Source organism: Doryrhamphus excisus, linkage group LG10, assembly GCF_037039965.1.
Source record: "Doryrhamphus excisus strain RoL-2023G ecotype Guam linkage group LG10, RoL_Dexc_Guam_v1.1, whole genome shotgun sequence".
Classification (NCBI taxonomy): Eukaryota; Metazoa; Chordata; class Actinopteri; order Syngnathiformes; family Syngnathidae; genus Doryrhamphus; species Doryrhamphus excisus.
In genome coordinates this window covers 613,827-631,903 of record NC_136366.1, presented here as the reverse complement: position 1 = coordinate 631,903, position 18,077 = coordinate 613,827, and the positions used below count along the sequence as shown (strand labels likewise).

At 42.8% G+C, this 18,077-nt stretch overlaps 1 protein-coding gene across 1 annotated transcript; it reads right to left on the bottom strand.

The window, feature by feature from the left end:
* Nucleotides 1-528: 528 nt before the first annotated feature.
* Nucleotides 529-17,522, bottom strand: ide (insulin-degrading enzyme). Its single transcript, XM_058064937.2, has 25 exons — nt 17,365-17,522; nt 16,580-16,764; nt 16,095-16,302; nt 15,162-15,331; nt 14,678-14,800; nt 13,845-13,957; nt 13,132-13,294; nt 12,876-12,968; nt 12,677-12,768; nt 12,432-12,512; nt 12,194-12,297; nt 10,568-10,670; nt 10,309-10,431; nt 10,011-10,093; nt 8,920-9,064; nt 6,501-6,611; nt 6,301-6,421; nt 5,757-5,848; nt 5,195-5,306; nt 4,085-4,252; nt 3,573-3,845; nt 2,996-3,057; nt 1,716-1,788; nt 1,569-1,636; nt 529-1,214 (listed from the first exon to the last, which is right to left on the bottom strand). The coding sequence occupies exons 1-25, from the start codon at nt 17,448-17,450 to the stop codon at nt 1,119-1,121; spliced, it is 3,048 nt and encodes a 1,015-aa protein (XP_057920920.2). The 5' UTR covers nt 17,451-17,522; the 3' UTR covers nt 529-1,118.
* Nucleotides 17,523-18,077: the final 555 nt, after the last annotated feature.

The window sequence follows — 18,077 nt, the reverse complement described above, 5'->3', positions numbered from 1 at the left end:
CCCAGCAGTCTAGAATGCACCGTTACCGGCTTAAAGGCCTGAAGCCACGCCCCCTGCCTCCAGACAATACTTGCGTTTCATCTGCGTTTTTTAGTTCTCTTCAATACACCTATTTTTTAAAACAAATATTTTATAATGTTGTTATATTTATTGTTCACCAACTCAGGGAACAAATTGTTAGACACTAGGATGCCTTTGTGGGCAAAAAGCCAAAGCATTTTCATCACCAAATAGTAAGCAGTTCTTTATTCTTTGTTCAAGCTATAGTATGTAATTTAAGAAGATAGTTGTATTATTATTAATATACAATTATGACTGTGATACTTTGTATTAATACATTGTTAAATTGTTCACAAATAAGCATATTTGGTGTTGTATTCTGGCATTTTGTTTTATTAAATCACAACATTTGTGATTGAGGTCACCCATGAATTCATTGAAGAGGTTTCTCCTGTAAAATATATATTCATATTTCTACTATGATAACCATAATATGAATTTAACTGTCCAACACAAACGTCCAAAGTCTGAGTATTTGATCACATTTATTGAAGTGAACAAAATATGAATGCAGACTGATAAAACGTAAAATTTTTCAATCACTAAAACTGAAAGTTAAAAACAATAATCAGCATGTCGGTACCCCTGAGATGTCTTTTGTTGTGGCATTTCAAGATGAAATTGAATAAAGAATAAATAAGTGTCTGGGTAAAGTTCTTTCCAATAAGCAGATTTAAAAACAAAACGCCTCAAAAGGGTCCCAACATTCTCTCAGGTTAAAAAGAATCTGCGTGATGAGGCGGGTGAAATTTGTGGAAATGTAGCGACTCAGAAGGAACAAATGAAAAGGCGAGGTGGTCTCTAGCTCCCCTACAAAAAGCTTATACGGGACTGTGACATCATTGAGTGTTGCATCTCCTGTTCCACTTGAACATGAGGCTCTAGCGTTAATTGCAGCTACGCAGACCTTCGTATGTCTAGCACACACATTTTTTCCCAAGCGTTTCCTACAGCGGCTCTGGCCGTAAACATACACTCATGCAGGCTCGGGCAGATCCTGGTCTTCCTGGTGTTTGGGGGCTCCGTGGGCCCGCCCGTGCAGACGCCGAGGCGCTCGCTCACAGTTTGGCCGCCATGAAGTTGATGTGAGGCCTGACCAGGGGGAAGAGAGGCAGGCTCCGCTTGAACTCGGTCATGTCCCGGACCAGCGACGGCTGTTGGAACGCAACAACGCGGAGTTAGACGCAAACTGGCAGCGGTCGACACGGAAAGGCGGAATCATGAAGTGCAATTTCCACATTTGTACTCAAGTACAACTGCTTTGTCCATGTCAAACTACAAACGTGTTTTAATGTGAGGCTTGACGTGTAACTGTGTTAGTTAGTAAAGAACTACAGCCAACCACAGAGATGGGACACAGAGCTTCCTTCTGGTTCCTGCTTCCATGTAGCGGCAAGCTAATATGCTGCTAAACTGCTAACAAGAACGTCTTGTGATTCAAAACATACATGAAGAATGCGCATGTTGGTACAAATAAACAAAATGTTAGTAGTGGGGGGGGGGGTCACCTGTGGCAGGGAGGGTGCAGGGGCCAAGTTGACATCATTCTGGGCCGGGAATTCCCCCACCACGGGACCTACAGGAGACAGAAGTGAGCCTAGGTCGACTCGAGAGGCGTCCTGACAACGGCCATGTTTACCACTGGAGATACTTACAGGTGTCCATCTCCCTGGACAGCACGTGCACGGACACCTTGTGTCTTTTGGGGGCGTCCAGGGTGAGACGCTCCTGGCAGGGACATGAAAGGATGTGGTCAAGGTTGGTAAAAACATTGGAAAACACAACAACACGTAGCTAGCCAAGGAAGAGGCTAACAACGCAACACGGAGCTAGCCAAGGAAGAGGCTAACAATGCTACACGTAGCTAGCAAAGGAAGAGGCTAACAATTCAAGACGTAGCCAGCAAAGGAAGAGGCTAACAATGCGATACGTAGCTAGCCAAGGAAGAGGCTAACAATGCAACACGTAGCTAGCCAAGGAAGAAGCTAACAATTCAAGACGTAGCTAGCAAAGGAAGAAGCTAACAATGCAACACGTAGCTAGCAAAGGAAGAGGCTAACAATGCAACACGTAGCTAGCCAAGGAAGAGGCTAACAATGCAACACGTAGCTAGCCAAGGAAGAAGCTAACAACGCAACACGTAGCTAGCCAAGGAAGAAGCTAACAACGCAACACGTAGCTAGCAAAGGAAGAAGCTAACAACGCAACACGTAGCTAGCAAAGGAAGAGGCTAACAACGCTACACGTAGCTAGCAAAGGAAGAGGCTAACAACGCTACACGTAGCTATCCAAGGAAGAAGCTAACAACGCTACACGTAGCTAGCCAAGGAAGAAGCTAACAATGCAACACGTAGCTAGCCAAGGAAGAAGCTAACAATGCAACACGTAGCTAGCCAAGGAAGAAGCTAACAATGCAACACGTAGCTAGCCAAGGAAGAAGCTAACAATGCAACACGTAGCTAGCCAAGGAAGAAGCTAACAATGCAACACGTAGCTAGCCAAGGAAGAAGCTAACAATGCAACACGTAGCTAGCCAAGGAAGAAGCCAACAATGCTACACGTAGCTAGCCAAGGAAGAAGCTAACAATGCGACACGTAGCTAGCCAAGGAAGAAGCTAACAATGCGACACATAGCTAGCCAAAGAAGAGGCTAACAATGCTACACGTAGCTAGCCAAGGAAGAAGCTAACAATGCTACATGTAGCTAGCCAAGGAAGAGGCTAACAATGCAACATGTAGCTAGCCAAGGAAGCAGCTAACAATGCTACACGTAGCTAGCCAAGGAAGAAGCTAACAATGCTACACGTAGCTAGCCAAGGAAGAAGCTAACAATGCTACACGTAGCTAGCCAAGGAAGAAGCTAACAATGCTACACATAGCTAGCCAAGGAAGCTAACAATGCTACACGTAGCGTTGATGAAGGTGCTTAACTCACGGTGTAGAACTGCATAACGTGGTCCTTTGTCAAGGTTTTCAGGTGGGCCACCTCAACGTTATCTGCAACACAAGACAAAAACATGACAACATCCTGGTCTGATGCGACCTAGCATGTGCACGGATGCCACGTGTGGACTAAAGTATTGGGACGCGTGGCCAGTACTGCTACTAGTGACAACGGAAGGAACGATGGCGTTGCGTAACAGCTTCCGCTACCTACAACATCTGGGAATGTGACTGTGGGTTGTGGTGCACCTCAAAAGGTCAGGGTTCTTCGGCACCAAAGTCATCCATACCGCCCACTAATTAAGAGGCGCCCCAATTAGTCTGTCCTGGTTGGAACTTTTAAGTGGAGGTTAAGTGAAGGTTAAAAGTCACGAGAGATAAAACTCTTCGTACTCGTGCCGCCGCCACTCATGGGCGTCCATTAATAGCGGCTGATATCATTGGCTGGCGTCCAGCGTGCCGCCACTCAGCTTGAGGTATCTCAGCGGTGAATGTAGCGCCAGGACGAGGTGCTGGCTATGGAAAAGTAGCTAGCGCTACTTAGGCCGGCGAGGCCCGCAGCATCTCACCTCGGTCGAAGTGGTACTGCTGGGAGATGATCTCCCCCCAGTACTTGGCACACTCGGCAGAGAGCTTCTTGGGTTTGTCCAGGCGGCGGATGGCCAAGGCCTGGATGTGCTTCTGGAACGCTTGGTCGCTCATCTCCTCCACGGACCTCTGCATGGTGCACAGGAAGGCCTCGATGCGGCTCTCCAGGTAGTGGGGGGGCTTTTCAGACTGGATGATGAAGCGCAGGCCTTGGACCCCGTTGGCCCGCCTCGGTCCGCTGAACACGATGTAGCCTTGGGGGGGCGGCAGAGAACAGGACGGGTTAGAGCTCATAGATGTCGGTAGCGTGGCGCCAACAGGTAGTTGCTAGTTGAAATCCAAATGCTGGCCGTTTGGAGATCAACGTATCAATACAGCATCAATAATGGGGGGGCTAAGCATCATTTCATAGGACGCTTGAGTACTTCTGGGTCATCCATGCCCAAAGTCGTCACATGTTGTGTCTGAGAGGACAAGCGAGGTGACATCTCACCCAGCTGCTCCTTGGTCCTCAGCGTGTTGAAGCAAGGCTCTGAGATGATCTGACAGAAGAGCTCCAGGAGCATGTTCTCGTGGGTCGTCTGCATGTCGGTCTGGTAGTAGATCTCGATGCCGCAATTGTTGTGCACCTCGTTCCTCTGCTGATAAACGTACCAGCCCCCTGCCGGAGACACGCGTGACCGGGTTTGATTCCCTTCATTCCACCAACTGTTCCAGTTTGAACTGGTATTGACTAATTGTTTTGTTGTGATGTGTCCCATTAATTGTGTTCAAATGTAGTACTTATTAAAAAAAGAAGCCTGGGCTTATCTTAATTAGCAGAGCTTCTTTTCAACTCCACATAAGAGAACCCTCAGATAGGCGAGCGTGACACCATAGCAGGGTTGAGATGGAGGACACCATGACAAGTTGTGGGGAACTCAAACTGGACTCTCTTAAAAGGCTTTTTAAGTCGGGTTCTATTTTCTTTCCAATGAGGTGTGCTGACATGGAAGCCAACCTGCCCCCTTTAAGATCATCGTCAATGAGCCAGATAAGCCGTGATCAAGGAATTGCCCTAAGCGCTCATGCACTTACAGGCTTCCGCTCTTCTCAACATCTCACTTCAAAAATCGTCAAAATCTACTCAAATACGGTTGGGTGGAAGGGGCAGCGACGCTGCGGCCAAGGAGATCCACCGGGTCGGAGTCACCGTGGTGCATGGCCGCCACATATACTTATCTTTTCCTGTTCCTCACGTGAAATATGTAGAGTGTGGCCATATGGGAATGACATCACGCGTGTACACACACGCTGCAAAACTGGATTGCAAAACCTCCAGTCCATAATGTGGATTGTCCAGTGCAGGATCAAAACAAACAGTACACGGTTGTAAAGTACAGTATATAGTATAGTATATACACACATACTGTACATACATGCGTCTTCCGTCTTCTACTAGTATCGTCTGTCTGGAGGCCTCATGTGTAAATGAGAAAGGTTGTCTTTCATAGAAGCCATTCCCAGTGAAAGGAAAGGAAGATGACGTGGTTGCTATGGAAACCGGCACGTCCGGGTGTTGATGACAAGCGCTTGGCCGTGGTGTGAGGAGTGCGAGGCCTACCGTCCGGAACCTGAACCTCTCTGTATCGGATCAGCTGGCTCGGGAGGAGAGGCTTGGTGTGTGCGTGCTCGATGAGCGTGTCCTCCACCATTTGCATCATGTCAAGAGCAGACTGGACACACGATGGGACAAGAACATGAAGGGATAATATGTTAGAGCAAGGGTTGTACAAAAAAAAAAAATAATAATATTGATAGATTTTGACCCAACAAAAATTACTGTCACAAACAAGTGGCAAGTTTTATGTTTCCTCTGAATATATGTACTATTTTGGGAAATACGACTGTAAAGGTGACCATAGGGGTGTTATGTCATGTCTAGAGGGCTCTAATAATGTTAAAAATAGTATTTAAAAGATTGTAACCTGGTTCGACACCCAGACATGGTGGTTTCCATAGCAACTACAATAATATTCTATTCATAAAAAAGAAATCCTACTTCACAAAAATTCACTTATCACGGTCTAGAACTAATTAACGGTGATAAATGAGGGATGTGAACAGCGGACAAAAAAAAATGCAATTTTACTCGGCAGTAAAAGCACATTGACTTGCAAACAAACCTCCTTGGTGATGTTGCCATGGAGAAGGGCTTCAATATGTAACCGTGACAACAGCTGCGGTATGAAGGCCTTGAGGCGTGGGAACGTTACATCTGGAATACAAATAAAATCCATTAATCAAAGACAGCCATCACAATGCAATGACCCACTTTGCCGCCAACGGATAATCGGTTCAAGACAACAGATCATCGAGTTTATAGACCAGGCTGCATCATCATTTTGGATTCCTGGCGCAGCCATCACGGGATTACCAGCTAATGCCAATGTAGGATTTTTATGAAGCTACATCTGACCTGCATTTAAGAGGAGTTACGCCCCTACAGTGACTCACAGAATGAACATAAAATAAGTCAGTAAGTATTAGCTTACTGACTGAATGAAAATCATTGCAAAACAACCGCCCTGGGGTCGATGACCACAACGTACCTCACAGTGCGGCCCTCAAATGTTAATGATCACAAATATTTACCCTTTACCCAACGATGAGATCAGCCGGTCTCAAATTAGGCATAAAAACTATAGAGATAGCGATACGACATCTCACCCTCCAGAGCCTCTCTGAGCTCATCTTTGGTCCAAGCAACCTCGGTCATGAGGAGACGGAGGTAGTACATGGCGTGCTGGTGCGGCTGCTCGGCTCTGAAGTTATTCAAAGACCTCATGTACTGCAGAGACGGAGGATAAGGTTTAATTGGCAGGCTCGCTTCCACAATGGACGGCTGCTTTTTGGGTCGCCGCGATTACCGCTTCCTTGATGATGTCAAAACGTTTCTCGTCGATCTCAAAGGTGGCCATCTTCTCTATGATCTTCTTCAGCAGGATGTGCTGCTTGTCATTGTAGCCTTTAACGGAGAGCTGGGCGGCGACAGAGAGCAGATGGTTTACAGGCATGATCAATCACTCGGTGCTAGTAGTTGATCAATTAGATGGATTTCTCTAGGCAGCAACAAAAATAGCTGATGCATACAGTCTAGCTGAAAAGACAACAACATGTCAATTAAACGCTTTCCCGCTCGTTAGTTGATTGTGATTGGGTGTCACGGTGCATAATCTCTTCTTAGTCACAAACATCACTGTGGTGCCATATGGATAAAGAACAGTGTTGTGTGTCACAAGTGGAGGAAATAAGGATGAATGAATAATGGAGGAAAATAATAAATTGCAGTGTCATCTGCACCCTTCAAGGCCCTTCATGATGCAGCAATCACTCCTATTTATCTTAGGTCCATCTGTGACACGTTAAAAGTCATCTCCGCTAACATCATTAACCTTGACAAATGGCCGGCCGGCCACTTTGGTAGTGCTGACTCAATCTAATTACAAACAGCTCTCAAATGCACCGTGGTGTCGTCTCCCAAGGAGAGGCCACCATGGCTTGCAATGATGGGGGGTCGTTAAAAATCAATACTAGCTGTAGAAACAGATTAGTAGGTTATTTTCCCAGCCCATGCAGTGTCCCATAGAACAGGAAAACCTCAGCATGCAAGTTGTTGTCACTCAATCACTTATTAGAAATACATCACAGCTTGCTAATAAAATCACATTGGTTCCAACTGCAGCCGTTAATCAGCCTCCCTTGAGGAAATAAAAATACATTTAAGTGACAATACATTTGAGAAGCTCAATTGGCATTCAAGTCTGAAAAAATCTTTTTAATTGGAACTGCACATTAAGTGCTTTACACACACTATAAACCTTCACTCGGTGTCGCCTGTGCCACTCGCTAATAGCTTTTTTCCCCATCAGAGTGGAAACACTACATCGACATTTGATCAAAGTTATTCAAGATTTCTCAGATCAAAACACCAACGCTGCATATGACTTCTACCAAAACATCTGATAGTATACTTCCTGCTTCCGCACTCTAAGCATCATGGGTGATTAAAAGGTAGATAAATAGGTCATAGAGGTCTGCACCTGCCTGGATGTAGTCTTTATGTAATGTTATGTTCTTCGGCTACAAACTGAGTCAACAGCTAGTTGCAGCTCAGTAGCACACGTTGCCACCATTCCTCGAAGACACAATAAAAATGGCATATGTACCAGATTCTTAATAATCCATTAATTATTGAATCATTTATTATGCCTATCCCTGATCTTACAGTAAGAAGTTAGGTACAATCAAGCAATCACTCAAGCAACAGCAAGCCATTTATTGCACACTTAAAGGGATAGCTCGGATTGTTTCACATGAAGTTGTATGACACCCCCCCCCAATAAGCTCCGCACTTTGTGTCGAGTGAGCAGAGTTCTGGTCGGATTTCAGTGCTGAGGAAAGTAGTTGCAGCTAGTTGCTGTGTACAAAACAAGAAAATCATTTTAATAAATTAATAATTTTTAATAAAGAAAAGCGATTTGTGAGGTAAGGATTTGTGTGATGCAAATGGGTTGGATCTCTGCTCAGGACACAAAGTGGGAGTCGCTGTCGACTGACTTGACTGCTTATGGGTGTGTCACACAACTTCATGTCCAAAATCGGAACTGCCCCTTTAAAGCCTAAACATTGGCCCCACTTCCTTACTTACTAGGATGGCATTCATCTTTGAGGCTATGCCATACACCAGCCCAGCCAGGCGGGCTGCATATGTATACTCTTTTAAATCATCCTTCAGTAACCTGAGCAACAAGTACGTCATGTTGCAGTGCATGGGATCTGCATATAGGTACCGACTACAGGAAGGGGGAGGAAGGAGAAGAAAACAAAGGTAGGTGATGGAGACGACGCACAAAACAAGTACGTGAAGAATGACAGGAAGAGTATGTATATGCAGCCTCATGACTGGCTCGTGTCAGACATTTGAACAAGCTAAAAACAACTTTATTTGCCTCACAGAAGAGGAACTGCAATGATTTGCTGAGCCAGGCTATGTGAGACACAAAAAAGTCTACAAGAGGCAGGAATGTTTTGTTGGATTTGAAGAGGGGAAATGAAGATTGATGAGGGGAGAGGAAGATGGACATAGAAGAAAGGTAATACTGACAACAGCCATGCCTGTTTTTTGTAGATAAATATTTTTGTGGTTGAAGAACAGGTAGTTTATATTCAGTACTAGGAGGTCTGGCTGAGCCGATATTAACCCAGACTATGTGCTGAAATGTTGAAGGATTCTTTTAGATCTGGGATGCAGCATGAATGTGACAGTAAAGGAATCAGAATACTTACATACATCCCATAGACGGTATTTTGGAGGTCATAGTTCAAGCCAGCTAGCTCGGCTGCATATGCATACTCGTTGAGGGAGTCCTTTAGGAGCTCCAGGTATAAATAAGCCATGTTACAATGTAATGGGTCCACATACGCAAACGGGCTGTAGAAAAATAGCAGTGGTGAGAAAATGCAGTAAAACAACCTTTCATGTGCCATTCAAGAGGGTATATCTAGTCTTTCCATGGTTTTATTGATAGTAACCAGAATCAATGATGTTCCTACATCAATAGCTATAGCATTGTACTGCAAAAAACTGTGCTTTTAGGCAATCCAGTGTTCCTTGTATTCTTCAGGTAACATACTTGTACTGGTACCATCCATTAAAATTAACAAGAAATTCATTAACAGAGCTGATGTCATATTTCTTTTTCCATGAATGCCTGAAGTACTTCCTCAACTGGTGTTATCAAGTAGAAGAATACAGTAATCCCTCGCCAATTTGCACTTCAAATTTGGCAGCCTCTCTCTCACGGTTTTCATTAACACGTTAATCATACTGTTGTACGGTTGGTTTCATACGGCTTGGTATTAGTCAAAAATATGCGGATTTTAGCAAAAATGTATATATATATATATATATAAAAGCATTCACAAGAAGTTGTGATGATATGTAGTATTCTACACTGGCCACTAGGTGTCAGTAAGCACCAGACCATCCCAAATCCGGCTCCTGTTGTGGCCATAACACGGGCAAAGCTAAAACCTAACTGTCTGCTGTCTAAGACATTTACAGCAACACACACAAGCAATACACTTGTTTGGCTTTATGTCTTTTCTGTTATTATAATATCTACTGTATTGGGTAATATGAGTGTAGAGGTAGAAGGTCATAAACAGGTTTTTTTTCCATTCATATATAAGGAGTCTTACTTCATAGAAATTCACTTAACGCAGCCAGGTGTTGAACCACCTAATTGAGACTAACGAGGGATTACTGTATAGTAAATATTTTCCATCACTGATATTTTCTTGGCAGTCCTGTTTCATTTGCTAACAGTTTAAAAAAAAGGTAGTTTGCGTTAGTGGCGACTGAGAGACTAACGTACCTGAAGAACTCAAAGTTCAAACATGCTTTAGGAAGAAAGAATTTGTCATCCTGCTTGAACCACACCTTGCTCATCGCGGTGTCCTGGAACAAGATGGCCCACAGGATATTAGAATTTGTGTGATTGAATTGATTGTGTGATAACATGTAAGAACACAAAATGTGTATCATATTTAGCAGAAAGACAAAGTCACAAATTAGCAAGTGTGTCGTTTTCAGTGAATGGAAACTCCAAAGTAAAAGGAGATGTATGTGGAGTACGGGATAACTGATGACGAAACAGCAGCAAACACACTCGCCTTGATTAAAACAGGAACAGATGGGGAGTCTTTCTCAAGAGGGTATATTTCAAAGTTGGTCGGGATGAACTCATTTTTCATAGGCAACTTGAACTTCCCGTTGAGGTCTGCACCCGCCCATGTCTGACACACACACACACACACACACACACACACGCACGCACAGACAGACAATGTGTCAAATGTATTTCTCCAGAAAAATGTGCAGATTGCCGTCAGTGACGGATTCTATCTGCAGAGTATGAACGCATTGATTCACCTTGATGGTATCCTCAGAGATAACCTCCTGTCTGTACTGTGTACCGTACCATTCTTCTGTCTTGTCTGTTTGACCTTCAAATGACTTTGACACCAAGACAACCCTGGAAAGAGAATGAAGCAATGGTCAGGTTGCAACCAAAAAAATGTACAAAAGAGAAAAAGTATGTGATGCATATTTCTACTTGTAGGATTGGGATTGGGTTGGAATTCTACCCTGGGACTTTGTTGACTTCGTGCTCGGGTAGTTGAGGTAATGATGACTTGTCATGTCATGTTGCCACGGTCCATTAGACACGGGATGGACAAAATACACATTGCGAAATACTCGGTGGGTGTCTGCATAATTTGACGATTGGTTTTGGAGGTCTTATTTGAGAGGCTTGGAAATAATTCTTCATTATTATCGACTGAACTGAAGGCTAAGACTTTGTTTTTTCAATGAATTTATTTCATATTACTCCATTAAGCAAAATGATGTTCATTCGGCAAGTCTTTTTTTTGGTCCGTTTGGTCTGTTAGAAACCCTCAGCATACGCCACGCACAAGTAAGCACATGAACAGCAGACCCGGGGCGAGGGTAAGGAGAGTGAAGATGGTCCCAGCGTGGCCAGCAGCCTGCCACATGCGACCATAATCAGGACGAGCTATGTTGTCAAAAACAAGACCTTGGTAAGTTGGGGGGGGGTGAATTAGATTGTTTGGGTTGGTGCGAGTAGCCGCATTCCAATAGACCTCGCAGCTCTTTGTCCATTCTGGTCCCTCAATCGGTCCATTTGCCTTTCCAAAGCCATAAGCCTCTCCCAAGATGTTTTCCTTGTTGATATTCAGTCACAGTCCGAGTGCTGCCAGCTTCCTCCACCATATTAATCATTATGGGCAGCTGTTCGGGCGCGTTGAACCGCTGCTTCCGTCTTACAAACTCTGCAATACACCAGGGCAGTGCATAATCCAAACGGCACAAGACCTGTTATCATAGTTCTGAATACGTAGACGTCTTCAATGTCCTCCATGGAAAGGACAATGACCAGGCACACGATCTTCCACCTCCCCCAACTGTCCATGTTCCCGTCGCTGCCCTTTCTGTCAGGGCAGACTGGCTCCCCTGAACGCGATCTTCTCATCAAGAAGTTCTTGTCAATTGCATGTAGAAACCAGTCATCAGTTCCATGATTTGGATTTAACATTACAGTTAGGATTGGGCATCGATTGGCACCGGTTCTGACATTCCGATTCTCCTGGAACCACTCTTGTTTAATACTTCCAATGCATACATTTGGTGATTGGCCAACGGCATAACATCAAAGGAAAAGAGGCGGCGAGTGAGCGTTTGTGTTCGTCCGTTTCAACCATGGACAGTGTGCAACGCCACTTGCTAGATTGGCTGAAATTGGGCAAAAAATGAAGATTGTGCAAAGGATTACTCACAGGATTAAACACCCCGGATTCCCGGTTTACTGCCCCGTCTATGACGTACTACACCAGACTTCAGGTAAGCAAAACAATAAATGACGTGGATCTTATACATATGATACTTTATACTGTATACTGGGAGAAATTGAGTCCTATTTAAAAAAAAAACACAGACAGCCAACTTGCATTGGGCTGTAAATGTTCTTCCGCTAACCTGACATGTTCTGGTCTCAGCTTGTTCAGCACCATCTCAATCAAGTCAGGCCTGAAGTCTTCCAAAAGGTACTCTGCTGCGAGAACCTCTTCAAGAGGGTAATACTGCAAAACAGAGAGAGCATTGCCTGAACCAGTGCTACCCATTTCTTACAGAGTGAAGAGCGTCATGTGGGGCTGTTGACTACAGTCCATACAGGAGCCCCCAGTTGCAAATATATAAATATATGAAAACCTACATGTAGTAAACCAGCCACTTTGGAGGTATAACCACGGGGTCGTTCCTTGTCTTTGAACCGGAAGGCTACCTTGTTTAAATCCTAAAGAGAGACAAAAACAGAAGCATTTTGTGTGTTTAGTGATGTGTGTGCAAGTGCAACAAGTACAAAGCAGACGGGACCCGTCTATGTCTGCAGTAGTCCACCAATCATAACCCATGATGCTGACAGTCAGTATTCTGGTGTCCTAGCATCTAAGTAGCTACCTTGCACTCCTGAAACACCCACTCCTGAGGTCCTTCTGTGCGCAGTTTCTGGATGTACTGGAACATGTGAAAGATGATGTCCTCGATGTGCACTGTGGTGACGCAAACATTAAGTTTTAATGACATTATTTACATTTCAGTTTGCAGACAAACATAAGGTTGGAGAACACCTGAGAGGTAAAGAGCAAGCACGACTTACAAAGACCTTCCTCCGTCAAGTCCACGTTGATAATGAAGAACATGAATCCTTTGGCTCCTTCTTTTTGACCTCCAACAAGCGTATTCACCCAACCTTAAATAATAATAATACAGTATAATAAAGTGTAGAGTGCTTTTCAGAGCACAAAATGGCATTCCCAATAAGCTTATGTTTCATATCTTGAATTGGGAAATATGAAGAAATCTAAATGCTTGGCATTCATCATGACTGTATGTGTAGATTCAACATGTCCTACCTTTAGATTTGAGTTCAGATAACAAACTTCCAGGTCCTTCGTGACCTATCAAATGTCCCAGGTAGTGTCCTGGGTTGGACTTGTAGTATGTCTGCAGGTCCGGGATGGGGAACGTCACATACAGATTCCTGATGTCTTTGATGGGTACTACTTTGTAGAATTGCTAGCACAACACACAGATACAACATAAATCATTATATAAGAAAATATATATATAAATATAATAATGATGATACAAAAATAGCTCATAAGAGTTTAATATGCAAGCTGATATGTAGCAAATTTCATGGTTTTCTTGATAATAAACAATATAATGCAAGTTCTTAAATGAATTTAGCATTGTACTGCCAAAACATTTAACTTTCATGAGCTACTTATGTTTGTCCAAACAAATGTACCTTAGGTTGTTCCAGGCAATAAACTGTGCAATAAACTGAAGAAACAACGGTGGTCTAATAATTTTTTTAATTACTGTATCGTCACATGACCTTTGGATGCATCTGCTGAATGCTTTATGTTTATAGTTTACTTCATTTAGGCATTTCTATGCTTGAAAATGCTTAGATAGGCCTATTGTTGACAAATAATGGGCTGTATTCACCCACAAAACAGCATAAAAACTGATATGATGATGGGAAATTGACTTACACAGTTGAGTTATTTGTAAAATGATGACAAAGAAAACAGCAATAGCAAAAAAAACAAATACTCACTTTGAGATATTCATCTTGGAAGGGGTGATCAGGGAATTCTGGGATAGGCACATTCTTGTTCTCCACTTCTCCAAATAGCTTGACCACCATGGAGGTCAACTCATCCAGGGATTCTGTGGGTATAAAAAGCAGAAACATTAGCGTGTGATTAGACACTTGCACTCACCAAAATTGTTTTGCAGCGTGCATGTGTTAGCATTCAAGGTGCTTCCCACACTAATTAACACATGTGACAGCGACATCCAGGAGAGGTCATGGGTTTCCAAAGTTCAATTTTCATTTACACATGGAAGAGAAGATCTTCCTAAAGATAACTGCAGGTTCTGAGAACATGTCATATTAAAGACTTGGCTCATACCAATTACGGAACTTAAATTGTTATCAGCTTACAACAATTATCTAACAACTACTATATCCAGCATGACTACATAACAATTATAATTATCATCATTAGCAACATCATACTTTTGGCTGGGGCATTTATAATAGGATGCTCACAGGTTTGCATTCCATTAACATGATGACTGAGGTGATGTTATTTCCATAATGAATACCAAATATTTCCCACTAAATGGCTCAACGAAGAATACCAAATATTTGTATTTCATTAATTATTCACTCAAAGTCAAAGAAATGACCTTCAGGCGCACTAACCAACAAAGTTCTATTCAGACCAAACCAATGAATACGTCAAGACAAAAATATGACTAAATTGTTGGAGTAGTTGATTAGTTTGGATATTGAAATGTAGACTACTTTATGTCACCCGCCTCTTAACAATTACATTCATCTTTCCTTTGTGTTGTTTTGAGAAAATAATGCGGTAGTCTTACCTCTTCCCAAAACACAGAGACCCATTAAATTTGAGGAGTAATACATCGAGTGAAATTTGAGCAGCTCCTGGCGGACATCAATGCCATCGTTTGATGGCCTGGTCTCGAGGGTCAACTTGTTACCTAAAACAATTTTGGAGGAGAAGCAGTTAAGTATTACATAATGTGTCCAGCAATGCCAAACACAAAAGATGATCAACTTATAAATGTGTGACATTTTTGTTATTTCATAAAGCAGTTTGGCCACACAAAGTGTGCGTTTTTAGCAGCCCTTGGAGGTATACAAGAACCTGATAAGGAGGCAGGTACAACACACCAGATTTTTATTGCAGCTGACAGGAGCAGCAAACAGTACGTTACACACAGATAAACAGTATGTTACACACAGATCGGTATTCAACTACTATTAATACCACTAATCCATGTCAAGTTATTGGTATTCACTGACAAAAGGTCTTTCAAGCAAACGTGAGGTGAGATCTACCTGTTCCAAATTTACTGAAGGGGTGATTTGGGTTGCCAGTGGCCTTCTCCAGCTGGAAGAGCCTCCAAGCATCATTCATCAGGTTTTTGTCGTGCTCCGAGTCCACAGCGTTCACCTCACGGTCCTTACAGCTCTCATCAAACAGCGGGCATAGGAAGAACTGGGCAAATCTAGGGGTTGCCACAAACAACAATGTGATCATTAGACAAAATTGTTGATAATGTACATCAATCACTACTTTTAAATCTCATTTCGGTGACGGAATTTTATTTTATTTTTTTGTGAAATCCTGTTTCAGTTTAATATTTGAATGTCGTAAGACTCAGGTGTCGTCGCGTCAATTAACTAACACGTATAAAGTTGCACCATTAATATTTCATCACACTCGAGCCTGCACTGTCCAGTCTCACTCGACCAGATGGTCCTCACAATCCACCAGCAGTGGAGGACCTTTAGTCAATACCACAAACGGGTGTATGCTTAGTGATTCCTCATTTATGAAGGAGGTAACCTCATCCCACAAGAACAAAGAACAGCAGCTTCACCCTCTGCACGAGGGGGCCAGTGGGAGCTTTGTTTCTTGGGTACAAAACAAAGCACAACAGAGTATTGTACTGTAGTAACTTGTGCTTTTGTGAGCATTTTTCACAGTATGCATGTGATCATATCGAAGTAAGGTATAAACAATGACAAAATGACAAAACATGTCATACTTGGTTGCTGTGTCCATCTGTTTGTTAGCAAGCTGCATATTGGGTAATGCAAGATGAAGTTACATATGCAGATCCTCACCATAACGTCATGTTTTTCCATGCACCAACACACTAAAAATGTTTATCTTTTTACCATTCTACTCCTGTATACTATGTTGAAATTACATGTGAATTATGAGTTTTGCACAGTTGAAATATCATCAAATCAATAATCGGTTACCTATCCAGCGCTCCCTGCAAGTGTTCGTGAGACACGTCAAAGTAATAGTTGGTGTGCTCTCCGCTGGTGAAGGCGTTGGAGCTGCCAGCGTGCTCGCTCAAGAACTGGCTGTACTCGTTCTCCTTTGGGTACTTCTTTGTCCCCAAGAACAGCATGTGTTCACAAAAGTGCGCCAGGCCCGCGATGTTTGCTGGGTCTGATAGAGAACCTGTCAATTGAAGTGAAATGAAATTGAAATGCAGCCAAAGATGCAGTGCATACATTTTAATTTGACTTATAATTGTATGTTTGTTTTATTAAACCACACATTTGTGAGGCACTACAAGTGATGAGATCAATGAGAAAGTGTTGTCCTTTCTACAACAGTTATAACAAACAATAACATATATATTTAGTGGTAGATACTACCTATTGAAGGCACTTTGCTGTCAAATAAACAGTAAAACGTGTGATTATATGGCACAGTGATAGTCTTCATTTCTTACCGATGTGGACATCTAAAGCAGCAGATGATTTGTCTGTTGTTGGGTCACTGATGAGCATGGCCCTCAAGCCATTCTTAAACTCCAAGCCTCTGTAAACCCGTTTGTCTTCAGGGGAGCGAATGATATCAGCGACCACCCTATGCAGAGCCGGGTCGGTCATTTTGAGGGGAGAAGATGACACCAGCCTACAACAGAGATAAATGCATGTTCAGTAATGTGCATATATTCATGCAGCATGGCCATGTAAACAGACACGACGTGTTAATTAAACCAGGTATTGGGACTATTATGAAAGACAATGCAACATTTGTGCAAAAACACAAAAAATAGCAGGAGCCTGAACGTTGCTGGACCAAGCAATATTAGTAACCAAGGACACAGCAACAGCATCCCCCTGGAAAAACTATGCGGTTCTACAAGTACGGCTGTTATACAAAAAACAGTGTCGCGCTAGCATATTGTGACTCGACCCCAGTCCATGCAGTCCCATCTTTATAAGCGACAAACCAAGCGTACTAAACAGCTATCGAATAGTACAATTCTGTAGTCGCCCAACTCAACTGTATCATTAATTTGGAAATATATCAAATCTGTATGGATGATTTATAACCACGGTCACGTAACTGACCTCAGCCGAACGACCGAAACAAAGTGTTGACGCCGGAAAGCTGAGGTCAACCACCGGCTTAACGGCCCGTCGCTAGCATTGGAGCTAGCTTGACTTGGTGCGATAACAACATATTTATTTCAACTCATTCGTTTCCATTTTGTCCCCCAACACTTACTTTAACTCTTGGTTGATGTGGAAGCCGTTCGCCGCTGATTGGAAATATCGCGTACACTGTGCCGTTCGGTTGATGCACTTAAACATACTTTGCACCCATGGGCACCAAACCTTCCCTTTCAGACCGCCATCTTGAGCTAGACAAAAAGAGTCGATCGCTGATCGGAGGAAATCCTGTATTCGGTTCAACCTTCTGACGTATGACTTTGTAGCTGTTACGTGTAATAAACAAGGTCTGACAAGTTATTGCTGGTCACCAAATAACATTATTGTAATACTGATTTTATATCGATCACAAAGCCTGCACTGATCAGGTTTCAAAGCTTTGTCCTGTTCGGTCAGTGATTTCACAGTTGTTAGCAGATAAACAGTCACAAACCTGTTGAATGTGCAACGGGTTTTACAAAAACGTAACCTTATAACGTCATAATGAATTTCCTAAGTGAGGTATTACGACATCGACATAATAATACGGAATTCAATAGTATTCAGCAATATCATTACACTGTAGAAATGTGGTCTATATAAGTATATGTGGGGTTTACAAGGAAACAACTGCCATTTTTTAAGGTAAAATATTACAAAAATCACACTGTTAAAAACAACATCCATACATTATCTATATCAATTATGCCCCGGGATTAAAAATAACAAAAACTGTTTTATGGATTTTAACTGTCCATTTGGTAATCATCAAAACCTCCACTAGATGGA